At 39.5% G+C, this 27,704-nt stretch overlaps 1 protein-coding gene across 2 annotated transcripts; it reads left to right on the forward strand.

Annotated features, from left to right (window-relative positions):
• Nucleotides 1-27,175, forward strand: LOC106885813 (cysteine-rich venom protein TEL1-like). Of its 2 annotated transcripts, none has more exons than XM_014938311.1 (8): nucleotides 1-73; nucleotides 20,620-20,681; nucleotides 22,416-22,550; nucleotides 23,859-23,949; nucleotides 24,489-24,634; nucleotides 25,231-25,325; nucleotides 26,002-26,090; nucleotides 26,724-27,175. In XM_014938311.1, the coding sequence occupies exons 2-8, from the start codon at nucleotides 20,622-20,624 to the stop codon at nucleotides 26,849-26,851; spliced, it is 744 nt and encodes a 247-aa protein (XP_014793797.1). In that variant the 5' UTR covers nucleotides 1-73; nucleotides 20,620-20,621; the 3' UTR covers nucleotides 26,852-27,175. The 2 variants fall into 2 exon arrangements, with proteins under 2 accessions (XP_014793797.1, XP_014793798.1); XM_014938312.1 differs by lacking the exon at nucleotides 1-73 and adding an exon at nucleotides 18,512-18,609.
• The last annotated feature ends 529 nt before the right edge of the window (nucleotides 27,176-27,704 follow it).

Here is a 27,704-nt window from a genome sequence, read left to right on the forward strand (position 1 = left end):
CAGCCTGTCCACAAACCAGCACTTGCTGTAATATGTCAAGAATAAACCTCTTACTTTTTCAGCTTTAAGTGCGGTAAGTATAGCTATTACTCTGCCTACAGTTTGCTGTGGCCATAGTTTGCAAAATTTATCATTTAGTAGCAGTATTGTATCAAATAATTTCTGCCAAATTTTCCATAAGTTTTGCTGTTAATGCTGTTCTGACTGTTTGGGAGGGGACTACAGTAAAAAATAACTTCTCAGAAATCAGTTCTTTTTAATCTGGATAAACTCCCTAACACAATTCACCATAAGGTACAACATCAAGTCCTTTTTGTTACAACTGAGGGGCTGTAAAAAGGCAGAAATGAGCTTTGTGGGAGAGGAAATGTTGAACTATGCTGTTACTTTGTGTATAGTTCACGGGTGGGATTTCAGGCATAATCTGTTAAAGTGAAGAGAATTACTCTTTAGGGATGGAATTAAGAGATGAGGGAGCAACAAAAAAATACTAGAACAATTTGGCTGTGAAATCTGACCACACCTTAGAAGCCACGTTACCTGGGATGGCTTACACAGGTTACCACTATTGGAAGAGAAGGATCATGTCCAGTGCCACCGCTGCATTTCCGCGTTACTGGGTTGATTCCACTTCCTAACCTGGCAGAAAACTATCCACGATCTGGCTGGTACTGAGACATGCAGGCACAGAACGGAATAGAATCTCCCCCAGAAAGAGTGGGAAACTATTAGATGGCTCCAAATCAGCTGCATCCCAGCAGAATATTTAGAAGAGATGGCTGAGGTCCACTATTCTCTGCTTTCATCTGTTTCCCCGCTTCAGACACCAGCATGATCCCTCCTCATCAACAGTAAGTTGATGTCCTTGTAGTCCTTGTCACTTAGATGTGTTGTGAAGGAAAAGAAATAAAAGGAAAGGATAGGAAAGGCATTTAATGACTGAACTCCGTGTGGCTTTAAGTGTTATTTTGGAACTGATTTTATCCTGGCCATAGCTCAGGTAATACCAGCAGCCTTCACGGCTCCACAGAGTGCAGCTACTCTGCTATTTATCCCCTGGCCTGCATAGGTTTTGTAGCTTGTACAAGAGCTCTGGGTTGCTCCCAGGATCAGGCACAGCCTCAGGGTGAAGGAGAGGCCAATGGTGCAGTCACACAACAGACTCACACCATTACCGTCAGACAGACCAGTGCTAACAAGGAGCTGCATTTTCTGCCTTCTCCCTCCTCTCCAAATCCACATCTGGTTGCCATAAGAAGCAACCAAGAAACTTTTAACTGTCTTTGGTGAAAGTGTCCTGGTGCCTAATTAACCCTTACTGGGATAAATCAACATACTAACCCAGCAGAAAATTCTTCCTCTAGTTGGTTTTCTCTTAGAGGCGATCACTCTTCTCCTCTAATCACAGCATCAAAGCAAATGCAAAACAGGACCTTAAGCAATTAACATGTTTGACTTGCCTGCATCCTGTACCTCTCCTGAGCTGCTGGCATTAAACATCCACATTCTCACAAAGGCAGAAAACTTCCCAAGGCATGGGGAATGGCTAAAGAATTTGTTTCTGGTTTAAATGTGCCTAAAGATCTGCAGCTGCAACACTCTAACAAAACAGAAAACAGGTCAAAAGAAGCACTCGTTAGATGAAACCCCTCTATAGTGTTACTGCTCAGATTATAGTGCTGGGGGAATACATTTCAGAGTCTGTCATGTATTTATCTCTCAGCTTATCAGAGGATTGTGTCAAAGAAAATGATGAGTAAAAGATAAGTTAGTTCAAGACTGACAAGACCATGTTGACTAGATTGCTTGAACAGCAACACAGCAACGTGTTAACCAGCATCGTTAGCAAAATTGTGAATAGGAATTGCATGCCTGGTGGCACTTGTGAGGAGCAGCCACCACCTAATGAGTGCCACGGGTCTTTGGTTAGTGCCGTGTACTGCCAGCTACATCTGCGAAACAAGGTGAAGATAAAAGATAAGGAATAATAAAGTAGGATGTCATTAATCAGCTTCTACAAAAGTAGCATATCAGTAGATAGCATTTAATAATACATTGCCCCAAGCAGCTCCATGTCTCAGCCTGATCTCGTCTTCTGCATAAAGCATCTCCCTTGAGCCCAGGCTGTCTTTGTTCGCTTTATGAACTGCATCAACGGACCCACTTTGCCGTTAGTGGGTGGTAGGAGGAGGCTCACCCTGCCAGGAGGTGATACACAACACCTAGGTTCCCTTTTTGCTGCATCTAAGGAACTAACAACAAATAACAAGTCTGTTCATGTTAAGCCATCACCTAATGAGCCATAACTGCCAGCCAGTCCAATCACTGCCAGTTAATAAGAAACAAGATTGCGCAGGTTAGGCGCTGAAGACACCTGTTGGCCAAGAGGTACCACACAGCTCCCAGAACAACCAAAGCAAATAAACTCGCCCATTAAAACATCAGGAATATCAATATGGGGGTGGGATCCATCTTGAGTGACTTTAGCCATCTACACCCAGTTTAGTCAGACTGACAGCCTTTAATGGGGAGAAGGGAGAGAAACTGGTAATTTTATGGAACAATTCATAGGAAACTTTTTTTTTTTCCCCAAACAGAAGCATTATGTGATACTCTGGGTTGGCAAAAATCTACTCATAGAGCTGGTGGGTACTCTACAGGATCTACAGAAAAACAAGGGGATAGTTTAAAACTTCTAAAAGCAATTGCTATGGGTCTTTATCTTTGCAATCAGTGAAGCTGTTTGCCATTATATTGATTTTGGCTGGGATAGAATTGATTTTATTCATGATAGCTTGTTTGGTGGTGTTTTGGATTGGTGACAAAACAGTGTTCTAGCTGTTGCTGAGCAGTGCTTACACAGTATCAAAGTCTTCTCTGCTTCTCACACTGCCCCACCTGGGCTGGGGGTGGGCAAGAAGCTGAAAAAGAAAGATAGCTGGAACAGCTGACCCAAACTGACCAAAGGGATATTCCAGACCACATGATGTCATGCTCAGCAATAAAAGCTGGCTGAAGAAGGAGGAAAGGAGGGACGTCTGGAGTTATGGTGTCTGTCTTCCCACGTAACCATTAAATGTGATGAAGCCCTGCTTTCCTGGAAATGTTTCAACACCTGCCTGCTGATGGGAAGCAGTGAATGGATTATTGGCTTTGCTTTGTTTGTGCATGCAGCTCCTACTTTACCTATTAAACTTTATCTTTATCTCAACCCATAATTTTTTGCATTTTTACCCTTCTGATTCTCTCCCCGACCCTGCTGAGGGGGAGTTAGTGAGCGGCCATGTGGGGCTTAGCTCCCTACCAGGGCTAAACCACAACAGCCATAAAAACTTTACCATCTCTCTTGATGTTCCTGCACGTGGTAGGAGGGCTGAAACTGGATAAGCTTTCAAAGTCACTTCCAACCCAAACCATTCTATGGCTCCATGAGAATCTGCATGAAAAGCAAATTTTTTTCATGCCAGGAGTTGTCACATAAGTGCACCATGCAGGTGACGAGTGTATGACCTCAATTGTGGGGAAGCAGCAGGCATGTTTGGAAGACAAAACAGCAGTTGTGCAGCATACCTGGATATGGAATACTTATGGTATGTGTAGCATTGTCCATCATCATGAGCAGATGTCGTGTGACTGTACAACTGGGAAACACGTCAGCAACTGCACTGTCCTCGAAAAGCAGCCCTCAGATCTAGGGCAGGAATGGGTGACGTGTACATGCCAGAGCTATGAAGGCAATCGTGATTAGCTAAGCAGCTGAAGAAGTGGGGAAGTGCAATGTTGCATTGCTTCTCACAGAGGAAACCCAGCACATTTTAATCATGCCTACAGATCATACTGAGACACCATCAGGCAGGCTCCAAAGATAACACACCGATGAGAAGATGAATCAGTTGGGAGCAGATTTTCTTCCTGGTGACTTTGCGCTGCTGTTTCCAATAAACGTGAACTAGCTCAGATATGTCTTCCTTACACGTGGCCATTGCAGTCTAACAAATTCCCTGTGTATTTTAGAGGATACATACACACTATTGGTCTATCACTGATGGCATTCTACAGTAGGAATAGTTAATGTTGTCTCCATGGCATGACCAGAATCTATTTTTAGCTTTAGACCTTTTTCTAGATCTTCCTCCAAACCCTTTCCATCCATTCTTTTTTCCATGTCTCTATCTATATTGATAGGCTACAGAGAGCCAGAACACAGGCATAACCACTGATATGATTTTCTGTACCTTTATAATCTTAGTTGTTGACAAGAAATGAATTAGTTAGAGATTCCCCATATTTGAATCCTGAATCTGTCTCCTCTTGATGTAACATCACAGGTGCGTATGAGACTTCATATTTTTAACTATGAGTTTGCCCACAACGGACAGTGACTGATACATTTGAATCCTGAATCTGTCTCCTCTTGAAGTAACAATGCAGGTTTGTAGGAGACTTCATATTTTTAACTATGAGTTTGCCCACAACGGGCAGTGACTGATTCATTAGCAGGAGCACAGGAGGTAGCAGGGTGAAGTGTCATCACAGAATGATGCAGTCGAGGAAGTCTTCTTATAACAAAGTGCATTTGTAACTAAGATCTGCCTGGCTTTTCTCTGTGATTTTCTCTGCCTTTGACGAGTCCAGCAGGTCACAGTCACATGACATCTGTAGGTCCCAGGGTGGTTGGAAGCAGATGATCTTTAAGGTCCCACCTAACCTAGAGCATTCTATGATTCTATGACATTTCTTCAAAAAGATCTGGCTTCCTCATGTAGATACCTTAAAAGCTACACTTTTTCTTCTATCATCAAAATCCAAACTACTTATATTTTCTTCATCCAAGCATAGTACATTAACTACAATAATATTTTTCTGATAAATGAGGAAAAAAAGCTGAAAAGGGCTCAAAAAACCTATAGTACATCACTCCTGACAGGGACAGAGTCCAGCTAAGTTAAAAGACTCTCCAATGTCTATGGATTTGACTGTAGATATTTCAGTTTTATTGTATATTGATATAATTTAATGAGAATCAAAGCTAGAATATCAAACCAAGCTGCAACAATTGTCAAAGTGATTTAATTTCTATAACAGTGTGCATAAAATAAAATCACTGGACAGTGTAGGGGATGGAATATTCCAGAGAAAATGCTGAAATCTGGTACAATCAAAGCTAGAAAATCAACCCAAGCTGCAACAATTGTCAAAGTGATTTGATTTTTATAACAGTGTGCATAAAATAAAATCACTGGACAGTGTAGGGGATGGAATATTCCAGAGAAAATGCTGAAATCTGGTATCAACCCTGGTGACACAAGTAGCCTCCTTCTTTCCCAGGAGGAAGACACAGATTCCTTCAATTCCAGGTTGAACTGGGTCATACCTTGGCCACATCAGATGCTCTGTGTGTGAACTGATTGACTATTTATTTTACATGCGTAAACCTGACACATCTGGCACGCTGAAGACTTGCTGTGCATGATCAGTTAGCGGTGGAGGGTATCAGATGATGCATGGTGTTGACAGATGTGCAACGAGGTGAATCCAGTCCTGCACGTTTCTGCTTGCCGTGTCACAACTAGAATCGTGTTACGCACGCCAAGCTACCGAAACCTGCCCACCATCGTTCACAAACTTGACTTTATTGAAAATATAGGAGTGCCCTCTGGTGGAAAACTGAACATCTGAATCTGAAGGTTCACACTCTAAAACTTACCGTTTTCCTCCACTGCAAACACATGCAATTTTGTTGCTTGCAAACCAAAGGAAACTGCAGGGCCCGGATCAGTTCTTAGTTACATCACTGGATATTTTCACTTAGAAATAAGATAGTTCGCTAAAACGTTGCCCCTGCTTAGGCAACCTGGAAAATTTGTTTTATTCTAAAAAAAAGATTGATTTAGATTTCATCTTCTCTCCTACTTTAATAAAAGCATTATTAAATAAAAGCACAGGTCCTCTTGGTGTACTAGGGACTGATATTTCATCTCCTGAAACTTAAAAAGACAATTTGCTTAACAGTTACCAAGCATAACACATTTTATATCAAATAAATAATTTTCGTGGGATATGGAGCTCTGTTTTAGGTGACTAAATTTTCTCTATAGCTATGGGAGAGTTAGAGACTGCCAAAAGAATATTTTTTATTGTCAATATACCACAAAAACTACTCTTGCAGGTAGTGGCATGAACTCTCAATGTTTTGGACTTTGTTAAACATCCTGTGCAAGTATGTCGATAATCGTAAAGGAGGCCTAGACGTAAATATATAACTTACAGACCCCTGTGTCAGGGTAGAAGAATCTCCCCTGTTTGTGATTTTGAAATAGGGGTCAGTCTGTACCTGTTTAATGGCTGTAAATTCCTCACACTCAAGCACAGTAAGAACATAAAAACAGCCTCTGTCCACCTCAACACTAGACTATTGGCAGCTCAGCCTGGTGATAGAGAAATGGTTTACATCTAGCGGCATCCCACTATTTTAAAATTATTTATTTAAAGCTCACAGTCACACATGCAGAGTTTCATTCTCCAAAATGTTCGGTCATTTGGCTTAAATATAAGAACGCCTGTGCTTTAACTTACATGTATGCCTAAATATTTGTCTGGACCAGGGCCAGTACAGTCAAATATTTCTTCTGTCAAAGTTGTGCTTAGAAACTAGTTCAGGTATGGCAGAGAGTTCTGCACAGTTATGGCCCTTCTCTTTTATTATTATAAGTAGCAGACAAGTAAGCATAAAAAACAATAGCAGGCATTACATTTTCAACGCAGATTTTATAATGTTTATAGAGAACAATACAAAAAGAAATCAAAGATAAGAAAACTCAGAAGAAAGGAACGAGTTGAGGTTTTTCATGAGAAATACAACCCAGCTACAAATCAATCACTGTTTGTATAGAATAAGATAACTGTATATTATCGACAAACACCATATAGTCCTAATGATATCCAATCAGCTTCCACAGAGGAAGAAAAATTTTAATTAGTGATAAAATAATAAAACAAATATTTTTGTGATAGGACTCTCTTTTCTGGCACTGAGCTTATCTTCAGGCAGAGATTTCCATTCTCTCATATCCCTTGAATTTTTGAAATTTTGTCTTGGAAGGAACATAATCTTAAATATAAATTCTTTCCTTATGTAAAGTTACGTAGATAATGAATGAGAAAGAAAATATCACACAGTTCATCATACTGTAATGCATGAATGACTGGAACTGCATTGGCTTTTATTTAATGTATAGTACTGTGTTTAAAGTTTGATATTATGCTATTTTATCATTTACTCTGAGACAAATCTCTTGGGAGGAGGTGGGGGTGCAATTCAGCAGAGACTAAATTCAAGAGAGGCAAAGCCAATTTAGGGAAACAGCTGCCTGCAATGCTTTAGGTCCATGGATTCTGCATTTGGACTTTCAAATTTCTTCCAACTCTATTTTTTGTTTATGTGAAGTGAAAATTACTTTTCATTGCTCACCATTTGTTTATAAGCCTTAAAAGAAAAATGAAAAGCATCTTCTATAAGGAAAAAAATACTAATACTTCAAATTAAAATGACAAATCTCCGGGGGCTCCTAGAGATACTGCCATCACCCAATGAAAAAATAAAGCAGCACAAACCAAGGCTGTTATTTCAGTTGCACTGACATGTCCTACAGTCATGCAGCCATCCCTACTGGGAGCTGGTCTGTATTTGTATAATAAATCAGTGTCAGTATAAAGACTTTCTCTCTGAATGTCAATGCGTATAGATTTGAAACCACAATCAGATATCACACCCTGAGCAAATCTACTGAACTCACACAAAAACTTGCAGGCTGAGCTTTCAGAGATGTGGGAAAGTCTGTCATGTGTGTGCAGAGCATGTCTGTGGCCATCCCACACTGTCTAGGAAGGGGATGGATATCTGCTCCCCATTAGAGGGCAACAGGACACCATGCTCACAGGAAAATTACAATCTGGCACTGCTTATTAGTGCAAAACTCAGCAGCACATTTGGTGGTGTCTGCATTCTCCATGGTAAAAGGTCTGGCCTGGGTTTCATCCCACCATGTTTGGTCATTCCTGAGGGCTGGAGGGGTAGCTGGGTGTGCAACGTGCTTCTCTGTGCCAGCAGCCCAAATATAGCATCCTACCTGCACTACAATTAATGGTTAGAGCAAAATCTCCACTTAGACTGGAAGTTGTCCCCTAAGCCATTCTGGAGGATCCACCACACTGAAGCTTATACCACAGCTGGCTGAGCTTTGGACAGGGTACTCCATGGGCTGGGTTAGGGAAGCAACTCTGATTTGCTGCCCCATTGTGCCTTGCAGAGAAGCTTCTGTGCAAATGAAGTCTAGGATGGCTCACTGGCTATGTTAGCTGCAGATGATGTGAATATTTCCTCTCATTCGCCCCTTTGATTTGAGCAAGGCCAAAATAAAGGGAGACCTTAAGTCAACGTTATGGGTTTACCAAACCAGTCACCTCCTCCACTTCACAAGAGATTCCAGCTGGTTTAACAACTGTCCTTGCATGTCTGACTTGATGCCCAGCTTTGACAGCCAGCTGAGCATCCTCGCCCTCACCAATGAGGTGTTCCTGCTGCAAACGTGGATGTGAGGGCAAGAGCAAACCAGCGTATAAAGCTTCATTCAGCTGTCAAAATTATCACCACTGGATGCCACTGAATCAGAATTTCTCAGCAGGCCTGCAACAGAAAAGTACAAATACAAATATATGTACAAATAGTTTGAGCTTTGAATTTTATACTGAGTGTAATCCTGTTGGTCTGCAGTCCAAGGTGTGAGCTCCCCCAGGACATGTACTGCTTGTGTTCCCATTGTCCATGGCTGAGTTGTGTACCCTTAACTCCTACAGCTGGGAAAGAGCAGAGGGAAAGTTTGCAGAAAGACAGCAAAGGAAAAACAGAGAGAGAGTAAGGACTGTTGAGATAGGATTGTTAGTAGCTCAATTATTCGAAAAGGAAAACATCAACATGGAAATGTATAAAGTCCTAAATGAAAAAATAAGAAAAAAAATAAGAAAAAAGAAGAAAAAAGCTTGGGAGGCAGGTCAGGAGCTAGTCAGAAATCACAGGACTTCTCTACTTTTGGGTGAGTCATCAGAGCTATCAGTGTCTATGCAGAGCACCCTGGGGATCATAGAATCAGTCATATAATTGTCTAGGTTGGAAGGGACCTTTAAGATCATTGAGTCCAGCCATCAACCTAACACTGCCAAGTCTATCACTAAACCATGTCCCTCAGCACCACATCTACACATCTTTTAAGTACCTCCAGGGATGATGGAGGTACTTCCTTGGGCAGTCTGATACAGTGCTTGACAACCCTTTCTGTGAAGAATTTTTTCCTAATATCCATCCTAAACCTGCCCTGGCACAACTTGTCTTCCTTGCAGTTAGGATGATCTCTAATAAGCTAGGGAGGTTAACCAACCCCCTTGGTGACTGCTCTGCCAGCAACGATTCTGCACGGTTGTGAGCCTGTTAGCAATAAAACTTGTCAGACCATGGCCACCTTTGTATATGACAAAAGTCATATAAAGCCATAAATACTTGCTTTATGTTTTGTATCTCTTGGTTGAACAGATTGTGCCTGACTAAAGATGCCAGAGCAAATGGACCCAAGAGAGAGGTCATAACACGAGAGAGGTGGCTAAACAAAGAACTGGGAAGCTGGAGGCATCTACTGAACCTGCCTCCAAACTACCTGACCCTCACTCTGGCCCACACATTTGACCAATATTGTTGTCACTATGCATGGTTTTCCCTGTGTTTTCTCAGGTCTTTCACACACGAGTAAGGCACAAAGAAAGAAAAAGATTTAGGAAGGACAATGAAGGAAAGGAATTGTAACTTGCTCTTAAACTCAGGCTTTCAGATGATGACATTCTTCTAAGGTAAATATGCATTAGCATGTTTATTTGATAAGCTGAACAGAGCTTGTGATTTGTTGCTTGGCACTAAAAGTACTCTTGGAGCAAATGAAAAAATGCACTGGTTTTACAACATGGAATATTAAAGAAAAATTACTTTGGCAAACAGAAAGTTTCCTGGTAAACACTCTCTGGCTCTGTGGGAGTGGTACTTCACTGACCCAAAGTGTTTGCTTTCCACAGAGCAAAGGACAAGCAAGACAAAAGTCCATGAGACTGTAATCTGCAGATCTGTCATATGAGAATGTCACCTTGTGAAAGCTTTTTTCTCTTTCTCTCCTACAGCTACACAGAGATGGGGATGACCCAGGTGGTGAAATTTAAACATCTAGTCATATACAGGGAAAAAGCAATAAATCTCCATGTAAATTGTCTTTATTACAATGGAAGACAGGACACATCCATCTGCAGGATTAAAGATAGCAGTGAGATGGCAGTGGTGTAGTCAAGTCTGACGAAATTCACCACCAAGACTTAAGGAACTAATTGAACAAATCTTTGAACCATGAACAACCAACTTAATGACAGCAATCACCTGGCAGAAGAAGTGATTTAGAGATTTGGGAAGATAAATATGGAATTTCTGCCTAAAAAGGGAACCAAAGGAGCATTTGAATCATTGGCCTAGTTTGATCCAGGGAAAAATTCTGCATCAAACTATTGAAAAGGCAAAGCATACATTTATAGAGGCTCTGTTGATAGTAAAACACGTCATATTTCAAATTTCCACCACGCAAGCCTGTGAGATGAAGAGGCCTCACAGTATCTAAGTCCTTAAAAGGGAACTTCTGTGTTTCCCTTTACGTACACAAAGCAGAAATGTGAAACAAGTTACTCTGCTGCTCTGGTATGCAAACTACTGGCACATGGGAAAGAAAATGCTTGTGTTCAACTGGAGATAGGCAGAAGAATGAAGGCTAAAGTAGAATAATTATGTCAAGTGACTGGATATGGTAAAGTAAATGCAACCATAATGAACTGGAAAATAACAGGGGTGTTTTTTGGGTTGCAGAGGCACTCACACCTACCATACCAGTAACACTATATAAGGGCAAGATGGGCTAGGGAATGCTATCAGAAATATCAGGTTTTGGATACACTAAAAGTAAAACTAGGCTCAAAGGGGGAAATGTAATTAGGAAAGGACTGCTTATTTGAAAGGAGTTTGAGAAAGGAAAATGGGGTGTGAGGGCACTGAAAGGTGGGCTCAAACTCAGAAAAATGGAAAAGGAAGGAAAAAATCAAAGAACAACAGTAAGCGAATCTTCTGGCAGCAAGAGCATGGATGCCTACAAGCAGCAGTGATGCCAACCTGCAGACCTGAGTCCACCAGCTGAACGTCCCCCATTGGAAAACCCACTGTAGTTTGTATCAGGTCAACACCTGACAGCAGAGGGAAATAGCACTGGATCACAGTATTTACAGACTTGTAATTTAATAGTGGAGTTAGATCTTAAAATATATTTAGAGCTATAATTAATAGTTTCATAGTTGCACATAAATGCCTGCATAAGTATATAGCGCTCAATTAATATTAGTAGCCTGTTATTTTGCCAATTGTATTATGGATTATTTTGGTTCCATAGATTGCTGATGGATATAAATGGCTGCTTTGCTTGTTACCTCAAAGTGTGTTCACTAATCAATAAGCACCTTGATAAGTTTGCATAAGCTAAATCTCAAGTGTCTGATCCAAAGGGGTAGTACCAACCCTCAGCTGTAACAGGCGAATAACTGGCAAAATGAGTAAACTGAAAGCAACACACAAGATATACTTTGACTTTAATAAGACTTTCGATATTGACTTAATGTTATTACATATAGAGAAAGAAAATGAGGTTTAGATTACATCTCCATGAAGGAAAAACACACTTAGTTGAAACTAGGAAAAGTTTCAATTCACATCTCACTTTGACATGAAGAATTTATATCAGGTAAAGGTCGTGAGGGCTCCCGTACGGCGTGAGCCAAACACTATTTTCACTGCTTATTTCTGCAGTTGAACATGGAGTTAAATTCTAAAAAAATTGTATAACTGAAGCTGATTGTGGTTCACTGTTATGTAGGGGATAGGACTGGAATTAAAAAAAAAAAGGAGTTAATAAATTGGAAATGTTATCTGGGCCAATAAAAGATGAGACAACAGAATAACAAAGTATATGAACGCAAACCGGAGGATCGCAAACCTTAAAATGGATAAGACATCAAAAAAGGCATGTTTTGTTCTCAGATGTCTGAACCACTTTCCTGTTAGTAAGGCCTATAAGTTAATTATTTCACTTTGTTCATCACCGGTAAGTCCTAAATTGGTGTACAAATATTACAAAGAAATTTTTAATATATCATTATGCAAATATTACTACAGAGATGACTCAGTACTTAATAACTATACTGCACTTTCTGTAAAATTCTGGCACAGTTTTCAGGACGGGAATGTGTGAGTTCAACTTTATTCTTGGCTAAATTAAGCTGGGCATCATAACTTAAAATATTACATGGCTCCAGTAAGCGATGAAGTGGCTTCTCTCTTGAAAGACCTTCCTTGGCTTCTCAAGGTGATTGTGAGGCTGATAATGTTCAGAAAAAAAGATAGCAAGAAGCAGTCTGAGTAACTAGAACTAAGAGTTGTTATGTCTTTCCTATTAAAACAGAGGGAATTAAACTGGATTTCCCATCCCCAAAATCCTAAATGTAAGGAAGACAGTAGCCAAAGGTATTAAGCTGTTAAGAGCTGAGGACAGGAAAAGAGAGTCACCACCTCTTTCTTTGATTCTGCACGTTGCATATCCAGGTACTTTTTGTGGTGGCTTCTCCTTGCCAGCAGTGGACGTGAAGAGAAAAGCGTGTCTGCTGTTCTAGGAGCTGATTGCTAAATTTCTTGTTTGATTGTGCAGTCAATGGGTACAATAGAGCAGCATTTAGCTCCAGCCAGCTGAGCAGCTCACTGTCAAACCTTCTCCACAAAGCATAACTGCACGTGGATGCAAATTCAACAGTAGCTATGCCCTGCAATGGCCTTGTTTTGTAGGTGACCTTGTTCTGAGTGTACTTGTATCTTCCTTTTGTGTAGTTCTCTTTTGACATCTCGTTTGTTTCCCTTTCTCCTCAAGAATTCCTGCTAATTATGGTTTGTATTAAGGTTCTACCATGTCCAAACATGTGCCAGGTAAAACAGATCGAAAGGTACTCCCTATTCCAGTTTTAATATCAATAAAATACCACAGAATGTTAGAACACAGGACAATGATGGCAATTTAAACCAGACATGGTCACTAAATGCACTTTAATTTGGAATGGTAGGTGAAGCAAAGCCATCAGACCCACATCTCTGAAGGCAATTGTTCTAAGGAAGATTCATTTATTAGTATAGACATGATTTATGAGACATCAGACACACAAGGAAAACAGAAGGATGGGAATATTTATTTACTATGTTTCTAAAACAATTTCTGGCTGCTGCAAGTTCAGGTTTGGATGGCTTTTTTTCTTTTTACAGAACTAAACCTCTTCATAGATAACAGATATTTCCAGTCTGTTACACGCCATTGCTGAAGAGTAGGAGGTGAGATTCACTTATCCTGGACTGAAATATCTATAAAGCAGACTATTTGCTACAAATTTCTTTTATCATTAGTTGACAAAAAAGACATGTTTTTAATCACAGATCTATGTGGTCTTGTTTAGGGTGAGTCATTTAGGGTAATGCACATCACATCTCCAAAGGGAGCTTTTCTCCAGGAACTATAAGGTGAACTAATTTTAGATGAGGGCAGCTACACTATAGGCATATAAAGTTTAGTATGTTGAATTCTACCTTAGTTATTAGAAGGCTACAAAGGGTACATGGAATTATAACAACAATATTGCAAGCCATGAAATAAAATGTACAGGAGTACACACTTAAAAGCAGGGATGCCTTGAGTGTTCCTGATCTCATCTGTTTTTCACCTGGAGATTCATCTGAATCTACAAGGCTGGCTTGTGCAGAAGACTACTCTGGGTTCCTCTCCTTGGTGGAGCTATGTCAATGAAGACAAAAGAACTTGAGATGCAACAAACCTGAAGAAATGTAGACATTTTAGCATGAGACAAGTGTCTCCCAAGACACCCCTTATTGTCTCATCTAAATGCTTAATTCAGTTAGCACGAGACAAGTGTCTCCCAAGACATCCTTTATTGTCTCATCTAAATGCTTAATTCAGTTGGGTGGCAAGAACCTGTTGCGATGCCCCAGAGTATCCTGCCAAGACTCCAGCTAAAATTTGGAAGGGTGCAGGTCTTCCATATGTCCTTTGTAACACCCTTAGAACTGCAAGGGTGTCTTAGACATCTTGTTTTATATGACATAGTGCCAAGGGCTTCCATGTAACCTGCTACATTTAGACTTAGGTCTCCGCTGACCTAGAAGAACTCCTTCCCACTGTTGGGATAACAAGCTCAGATGTAGAAACACTCTTTTAGTTAGACACAGCTATATTTTATGACTTCTTTCAAAAGAGTCCATTCATTTCTGAAGAAACAGGTGTTTGCTTTTCCCCGCCTGGATCACAGGAAAGCACTAACGTAAGCACGTATGTTTAGATATCGTCAATACTAGTGTTAATAACTGGACACTTTCCAATATCAGAAAAAAAATATTGTAAAAGACGTGTATCAGTATCTGTCAGGAAATCTTTTTTTTTTCTGTGGTTCATTACAGAACAGGGTGTTCCAGGTTCTGCTTCCTGGGCTCTGTGTACCTTTTCTATCAGATCATGTCTGTAAAAGGGGAAAACATTACAGGATGCAGAAACCAGAAATCTATGCATCCCTTTACGTTGCTTTTTCTCAGGGCCTTTTTCACACAATTAAATATTTCCTCTTGGGTGTTTTCCCATCTATTCCTATGGTTCCTGCATGTTAGACTGTGGAATGGCTCAGATTCAGCAAAGTATGTGGAAAACCCTCTCAGTCAAGATATGCTGTGAATGGGTATGTAATATGCCCTCTGGTTATATAGGTTACATCCATCTTTTATCAAGTAGTTTCCCATTTCAGAGTGTTTTAACTTCTATGCTATTACAAAATAGGTGAGAAAAAGCTCCACAAACGAGCTTGGCTGTGGCCAAATGAAATTAGTTCAGTAATTTTTATGAGTCAAATTGCAACTAGTCAGGAATATAATTTCCAAACAATTCTACATGATGGGATTCCATGATTTTAAATTATTATCTTAGTGCTTCTTTTACCCACTCCAAGTGTTTCTCCTTTGCTTACTGCAACCAGCACAATAGAATGGTCCATGCAGAACTCATTGACTTGCAAATTTGATTTTCCTGTCTTCTTCTACATTTTAATATGATTTTTAATCTCAGAAAGGTCAAAATATTTTTTACTAACCGGCCACTGTTACAAGAACACCAACCTTCTTTTTGTGTCATCTACCATACCTCTGGTATACTCTTATGTCAAGTGCAAGAGAAGGCTAAAACGCTTATACATTGAATGAATTTAGGGATAACATTTTTCAAAGAATTCATGGCAAAAGTCCCCAAATTTTCATCACTATTGTTAGATTAGAGAAACACTTTTTCCCAGCAAATAAATTTAGCAAACAAAAAGGCATTCATTAAAAACTTTAGTAGTTCATATAGCTTGTTTTACATGGAGGTAGTTATGGCTGAAGTCATTAACCACGTAAACTGAAGCTGTGATTGAAATAACACTACCTTGGGTAAGCACAGTTGGACATAGTTATGTGTGTGCTTAGTCTACAGCCTCAGTTGTTGAGAATTTCCTTGCTACTGGCCAGAGAGCAAATAATTCGAACAATATTTATTCACAGTAGTTTTAAACTTACAAGTCAGTCACATTATATCATGTATATAAGCACACAAAGCTCAGTAGCAACCACTAGAAGGACAAGACCAAAAACAATCTCAGGACGGAGAAGCAGTCTCCAAATCTAGGTAGTGGGAGATGGTTTGGGTCTTCCTCAGATGTTACTCGTCCCTCCCTGCTGCCAGGGATTAAGCCATGTTCAGCAGAGGATTAAACTCAGCAATGGTGCCTGAAATGCTTTCCTCTGTAATGTGAAAGCAAATTTCAACTCTTAAAGACCATTTCAGCCCATAAAGACCAGAGCTGGGCCACGATGGGCATCAATCAACACAGCTGCTTAGACTGAAAGGTGGAAGAGAAAAGCTGTGGTGAATAGCTTTTCTCTCTGAAGGTTGAAAGAAGATGTTGAATGGTGTGTTTCTCTGAGGAGGGTGGATTCAATCTACCTGCCCTCCATTCAATCTACCTGCCCTGCTGGCTGAACACATGCCTCCTCCAGTTCAAAAGCAATAGTGCAGTACTATAACAGTGTTGTAGTCAAAATTTCCAGTTTGCAAGTCACCTAAGCCCAGCATCTCATCTCTGGTAGTCCAATAGCCTCCTAAGAGACTTGTAGCTTCTGCATTCATGTGCCTTGCCTTTTCCTGGGCTAGCCTTTTTTCTTGCATGGCACCTGCCCCCATCTGACAGTAAATGTTTGCATTATTACCCTATTTGTTATCTCCCTAAGAATAATCCAGAGTGGAAGGCGAGTTGGGTTGTGTGGACAAAATTAATAACGTTCCTTTTTGCAAAGCAAAAGGATTAGGTCTGCCAGGTGTTTTGTACAGCTAAGAAAAAGATCTATGCAAAGCCTGAACCACACAGAACAGCATGAATTTTAATCAAAGGCACTAGTTAAATTGTCACTAACTTCAGTGGAACTGAAGAACTGAAGAAACTGGAATTTTGCCTTCATCATGAGCTCAAATCAAACTCTTGTAGTTCAGATTTATATAAGGGCTGGAAGAAGAACTTCCACAGTCAAATCACTCTAGCTCTTTTCTTTTTTTTCTTTTTTTTTCTAAAGAACTTTACACAGATTTATCTTTTAAAAATACATACACTTGCAGAACCCTGTGGAATTAATTTTTAATTTTTTAAAAGATGAAATTACTCCACCCCTTCAGGGAATCCACATGAGGAAGTGGGAATTGATATGCTCAATTGCTCTTTGTACCATGGTCCCGGATGCCAGTTTTCTTAATCTTTGTTTTTTTCCCAATTATTTTGCCCATAGACCATGAATTGTAGCATATCTGATAGGCATTCTTTATAGAACAAATTGATTTCACTATTTAAACAGGTGTGGCAAGCTTTAAAGAAATACTTACAGTAGCATTATTTCTTTTTAACAGTGCAAATAAAGCTCAGGTGACTGTGGCAAATTAATGAAAATTACTGAGTACAGCGGACGGGGTAAAATAATGGAACTATCTCCCAGGACATTGAGTATCTGGAGGTGCTAGACTGCCTCCCCTCACAATCAATAGAGATGCAACCTCAATAACTGTTGTAGGCAGTTTAGTAGGTTTTCTGATGGTGATAACCCTGGTCTCATCAAAGTTGCCATAAGCTTTTCAGATTAAAAAGCGCCTTTGCCCTTATCTCAGAACGTGGAAGGATATGGGAGACCTTATCACAAGCAACTTCCCGTAGTGCTGCCCGCTATACAAATAAAGAACAAAAGCAGCTGTGTTAGAGAGGAACTATAATCCAATATCAAAATGCTGGCAACAGCATGGAGCTGCAGAAATACTGGAGAAAATGGGAAACAACGAAACAATATTGACCTGTGCTATGGACAGAAACCTCGACCCAGCATAACAAAAATGGTCCTCAGTATACAAGAGATCACAGCAAAAGCAAGGATGTGGAAGGGAACTGCAAGGAAAGAACGAGGAGATGTCCAGACCCTTTATGCCTTCTGAAAGCCAACAGGTAGCACGGAGAGATGCAAGACAGGTTGGGTTTAAATAAAGCAGAGCTGAGCATGGAGGACCTGTCAAAGCTGACTTGGTGATATTGCCCTGCAAATAAGTGAAAGCAAAGATTCTGCAAAAAAAAGAAAGGTGAGCTGGGCAATGCTGCACTAGAGCAAAAAAGCAAACACAATCCCCACATCTCTTCAAGGTAAAGGGGGAAGATGTGCACGTCTGTAGCCATTCTGCAAGTAGGTTACTCTTGAGCAACACAAGGGGTGAACTGTGTGTACAATGGTGCCTAGTGCCACGGCTTTTTGGCCTCAGTGAGCTAATGTGGTACAAATTTTATTTAGGAAATGGAAGTTTGGGCACTGACTTGGAAGAAAATATCACTGTGTTGCCCTGTGTGCAGGTCTGCCTGCGCATGGCCATGAAGTGAGTTGCTGACTTACGTCTCTGCCTCAAAACACTTATTCCACTCCTTTGCCAGAGCCAGAAAAGACAATTATAAAGCAATCTCCCCCTAAACTTGAGCTTTCATTTTGTGAACACATCATCAGCACTGCAGCTTGCTGATCAAACTGCAAGTATTTTGGCAAAGTCAAAGTGCTGCAAAATGACAGGCCCTTTATCTTCTCTCTCCCTTGCCCTGGAGACAAGCAAAAAAAGCCAGAACAATGCAGTTGGATTGGTTAATTTTCAGTCACCTGTTCCTTAAGAAAAGTTCTTTCTTCTAGAATGTGCAGCCCCAAAGCTGATGTCATTTATTGGCAATAAATATTGATAAGGAAAGCGAAGAGAACGACCATATATATATACAACCCTAGAGTGAGGAGTGCCTATCACTCCTGCCACTCTTCCTGAGGCACAAAAGGATTCTGGCTGGACATAGGTAATGTATACAGAATTTAATTTCAGTATTATAGATTTTATCCATAGAGTCACTTAGTCAGTATTGATTGGGCACGGTGCTACAAAGGCTAACATAGTTAGTATCTAAGTTGTACCAATGTAAAAGAAAATGTTTGCTTATAATAGACCCAGAGGAAGAATTTAAAAATAAATTGTATCTTCTACTTAGAAAGCAAACCTTCCTTCTGTGTGATATGACTTCAATGAAGTTTAATTCCTATATTTCTTTAGATCAAAAGTTAACACTCCGACTTACTTGCTTCATTCTTTAGATGTGAACATAAATGAATCCATTTTGCAGAGGGTTGTCAATCATGGGAAATGGTTTTCTAATGTCATTGGAATTATTTTTATGTTGAATTTACTTCACTTGAGTATTGGGATATACCAGTACAGCTGAACTCAGAATTTTGTTATCTAGAAACATTAACTGTCTGTCCAAGCTTTCAGGTATCTAGAGTATTAAAATGTTTATTATATCTTACAGTATGCAGTAAGCTGATTGTGTTTTCTTAATGCTGAATTAATATTCTTTTTACAAAATAGAAGTTGAAGTTGTAAACTCAGAGAAGGTAGAAAAAACCTACATAAAAGTAACTGAAAAGACGAATATTCCCACTCTTACAAACTTTCAAAGCTGATATGCCCCAAAAGCTTTATCAGCTGGCAGGAAAAAGGCTCTGCTGACAAATGAAGCACCAGGACCACACACGAAAAGTCTGGACTGTATTTTTCAAATAGAACTTTGTTTCTAGCTTTTTAGCTATAGATATAATTTTTTCTACATTCAATCAAATTTGCACGAAATTCCAGTTTTGAAGCAGAGCTACCTAAAAGCACGTTGCTAGCATTTGTCTTTCAGAAGCATAAAAGCGGTTTAGTGGATTGAATACTATTGACATGGAAGGATAATTTTATCTGGGAACTGTCGTCTTTTGACTTTGAAAGTAAAGCCAAATTCATTTACTCTGAAGCCAGCTCTAAGGTTTATTATGTTTGATGTTTTTTATTAGATCTATTTTCCTTGCTTGCTTCAGTCTGTTTTAAAATAATCCATTGAGCTCAAAGTTACTTTTCCTTGGGATTTTGCCACATCTTTACCAATTAAAAAGATATAATTTCCTGTATATCCTCTATAATACAAAGATATGTAACCATTGCTTCTTATGATGTAGAAAAAATATCCCATGAATATGAAAGGTTTCAGAGAGTGTACACGCTGTGATGTTTGTTTCTATAATGCATCTTAACACCAAGACAGCAATAACAATATTATTTCATGAAGGTGTAAGGTATAACTTGAGAGTGACTTGCCATTTACTAGAGTCATTATAATGCTGATTTGACAAGGAAAAATGGGAGCAGGAAAAGAATGGAGACAACAGTTGATGTGTTAAGTGCTCCACTAAAAAATACCAGTTCCCATTACGGATGATGCTTGCTAGAGCAGGACACTGATGTGACTCTACTGAACAAATTAATGGACTCTTTTTATAGAAGGAGGCAAAGATGAAGGAAGTGTTGCAAATTCAAGAGGGGGTTGATCCCTCTGTTACAAGAAACACACAGCTTTATGCTGCTTAGAGTCCCTTCTTCAATGCAAGGTGCAGCTTTCTCTCTGGAGGAGGCAGTGGTGCCTACACACCACCATACACTCATTCACACAGTTTCTGCACATTCCACTGTATTAGGTCTCAACTAAAGTAACCTTCTGTGTGGCAGGCTTCACTTTGCAACATTTTTCTATCTTGCTCACATATGACATCACACCACAAACTTTATGCAACAGGCATTAATGGATTTTGGGTTTTGTTTGTGCTTTTTTTTTCCTTCCTCTGTAGAGATGGATCCACTGACTGCAATGTGGCAGGCTTCACTTTGCAACATTTTTGTATCTAGCTCACATATGACATTACACCACAAACTTTATGCAACAGACATTAATGGATTTGGGGTTTTGTTCGTGCTTTTTTTTTTCTTTCCTCTGTAGAGATGGATCCACTGACTGCAATCGTTTTCCTGGCTGCTTTGCTACACCAATCTGATGGAGAGGTAGGAGCATTCATCTATGCAAAAGAGCCATATCTGAGCACATTGTATAGATATCTGACATGTCATAGTCTGGTCTAGTGATCTCTAGAGCCTTAAATTCAGGGTTGAAACTATTGTTAACATGTTAATATAACACAATAAAGAAGAACTCTTAGTTTTCTCAGATCTTTGCATTAAAATATTTCTTCTGCCTATCAAAATATTCTTCTCTTCAAAAGAATAATTTTAAAAATACATTTTCCCCAAAAAAGTATGCACTGAAGCTATTCTAAAATAGTTTAGTTGAGTATCAGAAATCTAGTTTTCACCTCTCCTTAGACAGAATTAATCTTGTAAGATGTAGGTATCTACTCTGCAGACATTTGAACGTGAGCTATTCATCGAGACCTACTTAATAAGGAAGGAAAAGAAGTACTTCAGGGATGCCAATCTTCCCTTTCTTCGATATATCTTGAGTGAATTATGTCCTAAGCTGATCCTTTTCTTTACTTGAATATAGCAGCAGTCTAAAATAACTGGCTGAGATTTTACTTCTATCACTGTAAATGTCTTAAGCTAAACAAGATGTATGACACCTTGTGGGGTAGGTTCAGCTGCCCAAACAGAAATGTCTTAGCTCAGCTTGAGACTCTCCAGAGTATCAAAGCCATTCACGGGCAGTTGTACCAACAGCTGTACCTTTCTGGAGCAACAGTCTGAGGCTAGGTAAGACTGTCTGTGCATTTCCAAAGGCATTAGGTGCCATTTTAAGCCACTGACTACAGACTTTAAAACCTAGAATTGAGCTCCAAAGTCAAATCAGTGGGATTCATTCCTATCTCTTGAACATTTCATAACTTAGTGTCTCTCGTTTTACACTTTTCTCATTGGCCATAAAGGTAAACTGAATGACTTTTAAATATTTACGTCTATGGTATAGCTATGCAACATTAAATAAGGTGAAGCAGTGCCTAGAAAAGAGACCACCACACCAGTGGCGGAACTCATCTCACTGGCTTAAGCATGAAAGCATTAATTGTCCAGATATCTGCCAGGCACCCTACAAACAAAGACAGGAGAAAGAGGTACTTGCAGGGAATGTTTTTCCAGTCCTAAAAAGGAGCTCACATTTTGTGGGCTGAGCTACCTCTGACCTCTCCAGTAATGACAAAGAGGGTGAAGGTGCCTAGCTTAGATTGAGATGTCTCATTTTCAGACATTAAGCAGGAAGAAAATTTTCCCAAGGGATGTTTTGTTTTCCAACGTAACCATTGCAACTCTTTTTCTCTGCAAGGATTCATGACCTGAGATCACTATGTATAAGACAATCTAAATCCTTCACTGTTTTCTTGACCTTAGATATTTCAGAAGATGGCCTGCAAACAGCCTTAATTTCTGATCCAGGCTCACAAACTTCCAAGGCTTACAGCTGACATGAGCTAGGGACATTTTTAGTGCACACAAGAGGTGAAATTCCATCTTAAGATTTGGGTCCAGAGCTAAGCTTTCTCCATATTTGGTGTGGAGACATCTGAAGGTAGAATTCCTAACTATAAATTTCATTTAGAGTCACGTCTCCTAATGAAAAATGCAGTTCAAATCAAGGAAGGAAGAAAAAAAAAATTCAGCATTTATAAGAACAGAAAAACCGATATAGGAAAGTTGGGAATTTCCAAGAAGTTTTACTTTAACAAGAAGCTCATAATTTATCTCGCTTATTAAACTTCTGAGAACTGCATTTTTATTGTTTTCCAGCTTTTTCAGTATAGCAAAAATATGCAGTATCAACAAGTGGGCGATTTCTCTTTTCACAACGAAAAGCTGATCCTTGACCAACACAATGAAATACGGAGATCTGTATTCCCCACGCCCAGGAACATGCTGAAGATGGTAAGCTATGCATTGTAACTACCCTGCTTTCTATATCAGTAGCAGAGGATTGTAGCCTTCTTAAACAAGCCACACTCAGTGAACAGAGAGGGCAGGAAAGGTGCTCTGGCACTGAGAATTTTATCCCTTTGTTTCTGCAGGCTTAATGCTCAATTTTGCACACTTTGATGCTGCCAGCAATTGTAAAACCATTGCAAAGGTCTCCGGACGGGCCACAAGTGTTGTTCAGAACTTCTCTCCTAACCATGTCTTAGTTTCTCCACTTAGAAAAACTCAATTAAGCAACATAGGAAACCTCTCTCCTAACCAACATGTCTTAGTTTCTCCACTTAGAAAAACTCAATTAAGCAACATAGGAACCATTCCATTCCTAGGGTTATTTGTCTACAGGAACCATGAACACAGGTTTGCCCCAAACACATCTATTTATTGCTGTCAAACCTATGTCAACAGAGCCTGCACAGTGAATCACAACCTCTTGCCTTAGGTTTGTTCACTGCAGTAGACAGCAACAGCAAACCTTTTCAGGGAGAGCATTTAAACCAGGAATAAGGTACAAAATGCAGTGATGGCCCTTGGATTATGGATAGCACTCTTTAGACTGTGGGACAAGCAGCTCCCTTAGAAAAAGAAAAACACGTGCGCTGGATAAAGCAAAGAGTATGTAAAGTGAAGGTGGAGCAGGAGCACAAGCAGCAGCATGCTTCTGAATTGCACATTCTGGGGAGGGGGTGAAAAAGAACCCCTAGGTCTGCATAGCCATTTTTCCTCAGCTGAGCTTGCTTTGCCCATCACTGCTCCCATCCCTGTCACCCCTGATGTTCTTTGTTATCCCTGTCCCATGAGGAGATGAGCTGGTCCATGCTTTTCAGTTAAGTCTGCATGTGAGACTTGCAAACATTCTCCAAGTTCAAAGTCCAGCTGGTGTCTATCACCACGTCTCAGCTGCACCAGGGTTGAAAATCAGTTTTATACTATTTAGTGTGCTGCACCCTGCAAAGTTCACTCAGACAAAAAGCCAAAAGAAAGCAACAGTATGTTATAAAATTCCTATTAATCAGGACCATCTGGAGACCAGGAATGTGTGACACTGCACAGAGTAACCTGCCCTACAGCCTTTAAGAGCTGAAGAAATGTGCTGCCCAGGCCCCAGTAGTGTAAACTGGCACAAACTCCTCTGCTTTCGGTTGAAGACCATGGGAGTACTCAGTGCATAAACCCAAGTGTCTCCCCATTATTTTTTTTTAATTCTCACGGACTGCACTAACTTATCTGTGTTGTGGACACCTCTTCCTTTGTGTCTTTCAGGTGTGGAGTGATAAAGCTGCCAAAGGTGCTCAGAAATGGGCAAATAAATGTGGGATGAAAATCAGTCCAAGAGAACAGAGAGTCTTTAATGGTACGTGACAAATATGAAGCCTAAACTGATTGGTTAATGACAGTTTGCAGATGATGCCTATGCATGTGAACTAGAAAAAAGGATAACTTTTAATCTGTTGTATAATATCTTTTTAGGATTATTCAACACAAAGCCATCATCTTTGGCAGATAAATATGTTGAAAGCCAAATTGTTGGAACTTGAGTGAGAGGGATGCTATGTACTTGCCCTATTTTTTTAATTTTATTTAAGTGTCTACTTTTGGCTCTGTTGGAGGCAAGACAGCACAGTAGATGACCATGTTGGTATGACTAAGTACAGACAATTTTGTGTAACATTTTGCAGTCAAATAAGTTACTGAAAGCTTTCCAAAATCAGAACAATATTCCCTGCAGCTTTCATGGGATCAGGTGTGCTGCCCTCTTCTTAAAATCACAGGGCAAATAGGTTGGCATCATAGAGACTTTATTTAGGATGTAAATACAACCCCTCTGCCCTACCTCCCACCCTACAGTTTGCTTCTCTCCTAAGTAATAAAATAGACTTACTTCTACTTCAGGTGTCACCTGCGGTGAGAATGTATTGCTGTCAACTTACCCAAGAACATGGGCTGAAGCAATTCAAGTCTGGTACAGTCAGTCCTCCAATTTCAAGTATGGATTTGGAGCAATTTCGAAAAATGTCAATATCGAGAGCTATACTCAGGTATGGAGACAAACTGCAATGATATGCTTGAATTACAGGAGTACATTTAGGGCAGCTGAGAGGGATTTATCATCAGAAAAAAAAAAGAAAAAGTCACTGTCATCAGACCATTTTCTATCATTCATACTCTGATCCAAGTATGAATGATAAATTAAAACCTTTTTTCATCTAATTCTGAAGCAATGGAACCAGCATTTTGGAAGAACTCTCCAGAAAAAAAATATTAGTCTGTAGGAAAAAATTTCAATATCTTTAATTTAGAAATAAATGTTTTCTATATATATGTTGAAATACCCAATTAAGAAATGTCAAAGCAAAATATCTGTGATGAAAATATTTGACTTCAAACTTTAGTACCTTGCCAGGAAATGTGTTCAATAACATTTGGAAACTGGGGGACATGGTTAACTCATTTTTCTATTTATTCTTTCTGACAGCTAAACTGTAAACTTATAAGCTAAATAGAAAAAAAAAAAAACAAACACAGAACCAAAACCAAACCAAATTGTCTTCTGGTTCTTATGTTTCGTGAACTCTTTGATCAGAATTCAGTAAAACCTGACTCTGAAATACTGTGTTTATTTTTTGTTCTACAGATGATCTGGTACAACAGCTACCTGCTTGGATGTGCAGTTGCCTACTGTCCTAAGAACCAGTTCAACTACTTCTATGTTTGCCGATACTGTCCTCCGTATGTACTGCCTTTTTACTCATTTAAAATGCAATCCCAGTTATGTTTTAAAAAACTCCTGCAGTCCATTGGTCACGTGTACGAAAAAATGATTACAGTTTATTTTAACCATTTATAATTTTGAAAATACTGATGTGAGTTGTGGGTTTAACATCAGGTTAAATAACCATATTTGTTTTATTTCCCATTGAAAAATACATTAGGGAAATTTTAGCATATGAACAAAGAAAGGCCTGTCTCTGACAGAGTCAGGCATCATGAACAAGTCATCCTATAACTTTAACCACAGACAAGAAAGCCAGATGCAAAGTGAAAGCCAACAGCAAATGAATATTCACAGAGATAAAGATCTGTGAGGTTATTTCCTTATAGGCCACAATCACTTAAAAGCCATTAGAAAAGCAGAACTAGAAGCACAGAAGATTTTTTTTTAACTAATAATGTTATATAATGCAAACAATTAATTTTCTTTCTCTGAACCTTATTTCCCCTCTTACTTAAAATCAAATTTGAATATTCTATGAATATCTGAAACTAAAACATGGCTGTCCATGAAAATAATTTTATCCAAAAACTTCTGGATGCCTTTCATTGTGATAAATAACATAAACTCCTGCTAATGGCTCAAGAGCTGTACTTTGATCTTGTTTTGTGTTGTATTTCTTTCAAATTTCAGAGGAAATAAAGCAGTGCAAATTGCGACGCCTTACAGAAGCGGACCGAAATGTGCAGACTGTCCCGGCCACTGTGACAGAGGGCTTTGCAGTAAGTCAATGTATTCTCCTACTTACAACAAACATTGGGTTACCTTCCATAGCATCATTGCTTCTTTTAGCATTTTAGTTTTGTGTAGCTACTTCTTGCTAAACCGGACAATATGATCCTAGAACTGCCCCCTTCATTTTCCCCCAGAAATAACAGGGATTAAATGCCCCCACCAGAAAGGCGCAATCTTGAGCAGGGGGGTTGGAACAGAGGACATCCTGTGGTCCCTTCCAACCTCAACAACCCTGTGATAAAGGGTTGCTGTTGGGCAATAGGTGCATTATCACACCGTCAGTCTTCCTCTGCCCTCTTCTGGAAAGCTCAAGGCAAAATGTCTTGATGTACATCCAAGGGCAGGAACAGACAGTCAGGTTTCCCCCAGCCGTACGTACGTGAAGATCTGTACAGGCCCCTGGGTCCTGCAGGTATCCATGTAGAGCAAGTCACAGCATACAAATAGATGGGACCTGTAAGATACCTGCATTCCATTTTCTATAATTTAACAGCAGAGCAAAAGTGCTAAGATTCTGTAGACATTAAAATTTGGAATTTCTGGAAAATGCAAATGTATCAGACCAGGACTTGGTTTTCAATTAATACTTCATGTCTTTGTTTCTCTCTCTTATATTTTAGCTAATCCTTGCAAGCATCAAGACTTCTTTGGAAACTGCAGAAATCTGAAAATCTTGTTTGGCTGTAACCATTCATTGGTGAGGGAGAAGTGTCCTGCTACCTGCAGATGCACCACTCAAATCATGTAATGTCCTGGTGGATGTGATTATAGCTGCTGTGAGACTGATTAGGAAAGAGTAGACCTCACTGTGACGTGTATCCACTCTCGGTGCATCAGCTCAGATTGACCTACTGAACTTTTTTCTGAAATCTCACCATTACTTCAGTCCTAAATAAGTCTAGTAGCTCAGAATAACCTCTGATGTTATTTAGACTTTGTAGAAATAATGCTTAAGCTACTAATGGGTTACTTTGTGGTTTTCCTTGCAGTGGAACTTCCACTGAATCGTTACTTTTTAGTGGAAAACACACTTTTGAAAGACTTCAGGTTTTTTGCAAAGTATGTTAAATGCCACTTTACTTTCTTCTGTTACCTTTTCTTTGATTATCAATGGAATGTATTCCTGCTAATAAAGATGTGATTTACCACCGGTTCACAAACAGAGCTTTTCATTGAAGTTATTTATAATGCAATTTTTTCATTTGGAAAATTCCTTACGGATATTTTGAGGCTTTTTGATACTTCATGTGAGCTGGGATGAGGCAGAAAAAGAAAGACAAAGGGAAGAAGTGATGCATTTTTTTTGTATGGCCAAAATAAGAGGCAAATGTTGAATCTGCAACTTTTATTTTGTGGCCTAAACACAAGGCTTCTGATATATCTGTATATGCATGTGAGAAATGACAAGGTTTTTTTTCATACGGCACCCACAGTCAAGAAATATGAAGCTTTTTAAAAGGATTTGTATGAGTAAGTCGGTCCCACACTCACTTGGAATTCATACTGCAGCATATAGAAAAAATATGCTTCTATAAAAATAAAACCAAAACCCAAACAAAAAACAACCAAAACCAAACCAAAACAACATCAAAAAGGCAGCA

The sequence above is a fragment of the Calidris pugnax genome, unplaced genomic scaffold, assembly GCF_001431845.1.
Source record: "Calidris pugnax isolate Ruff unplaced genomic scaffold, ASM143184v1 scaffold73, whole genome shotgun sequence".
Classification (NCBI taxonomy): Eukaryota; Metazoa; Chordata; class Aves; order Charadriiformes; family Scolopacidae; genus Calidris; species Calidris pugnax.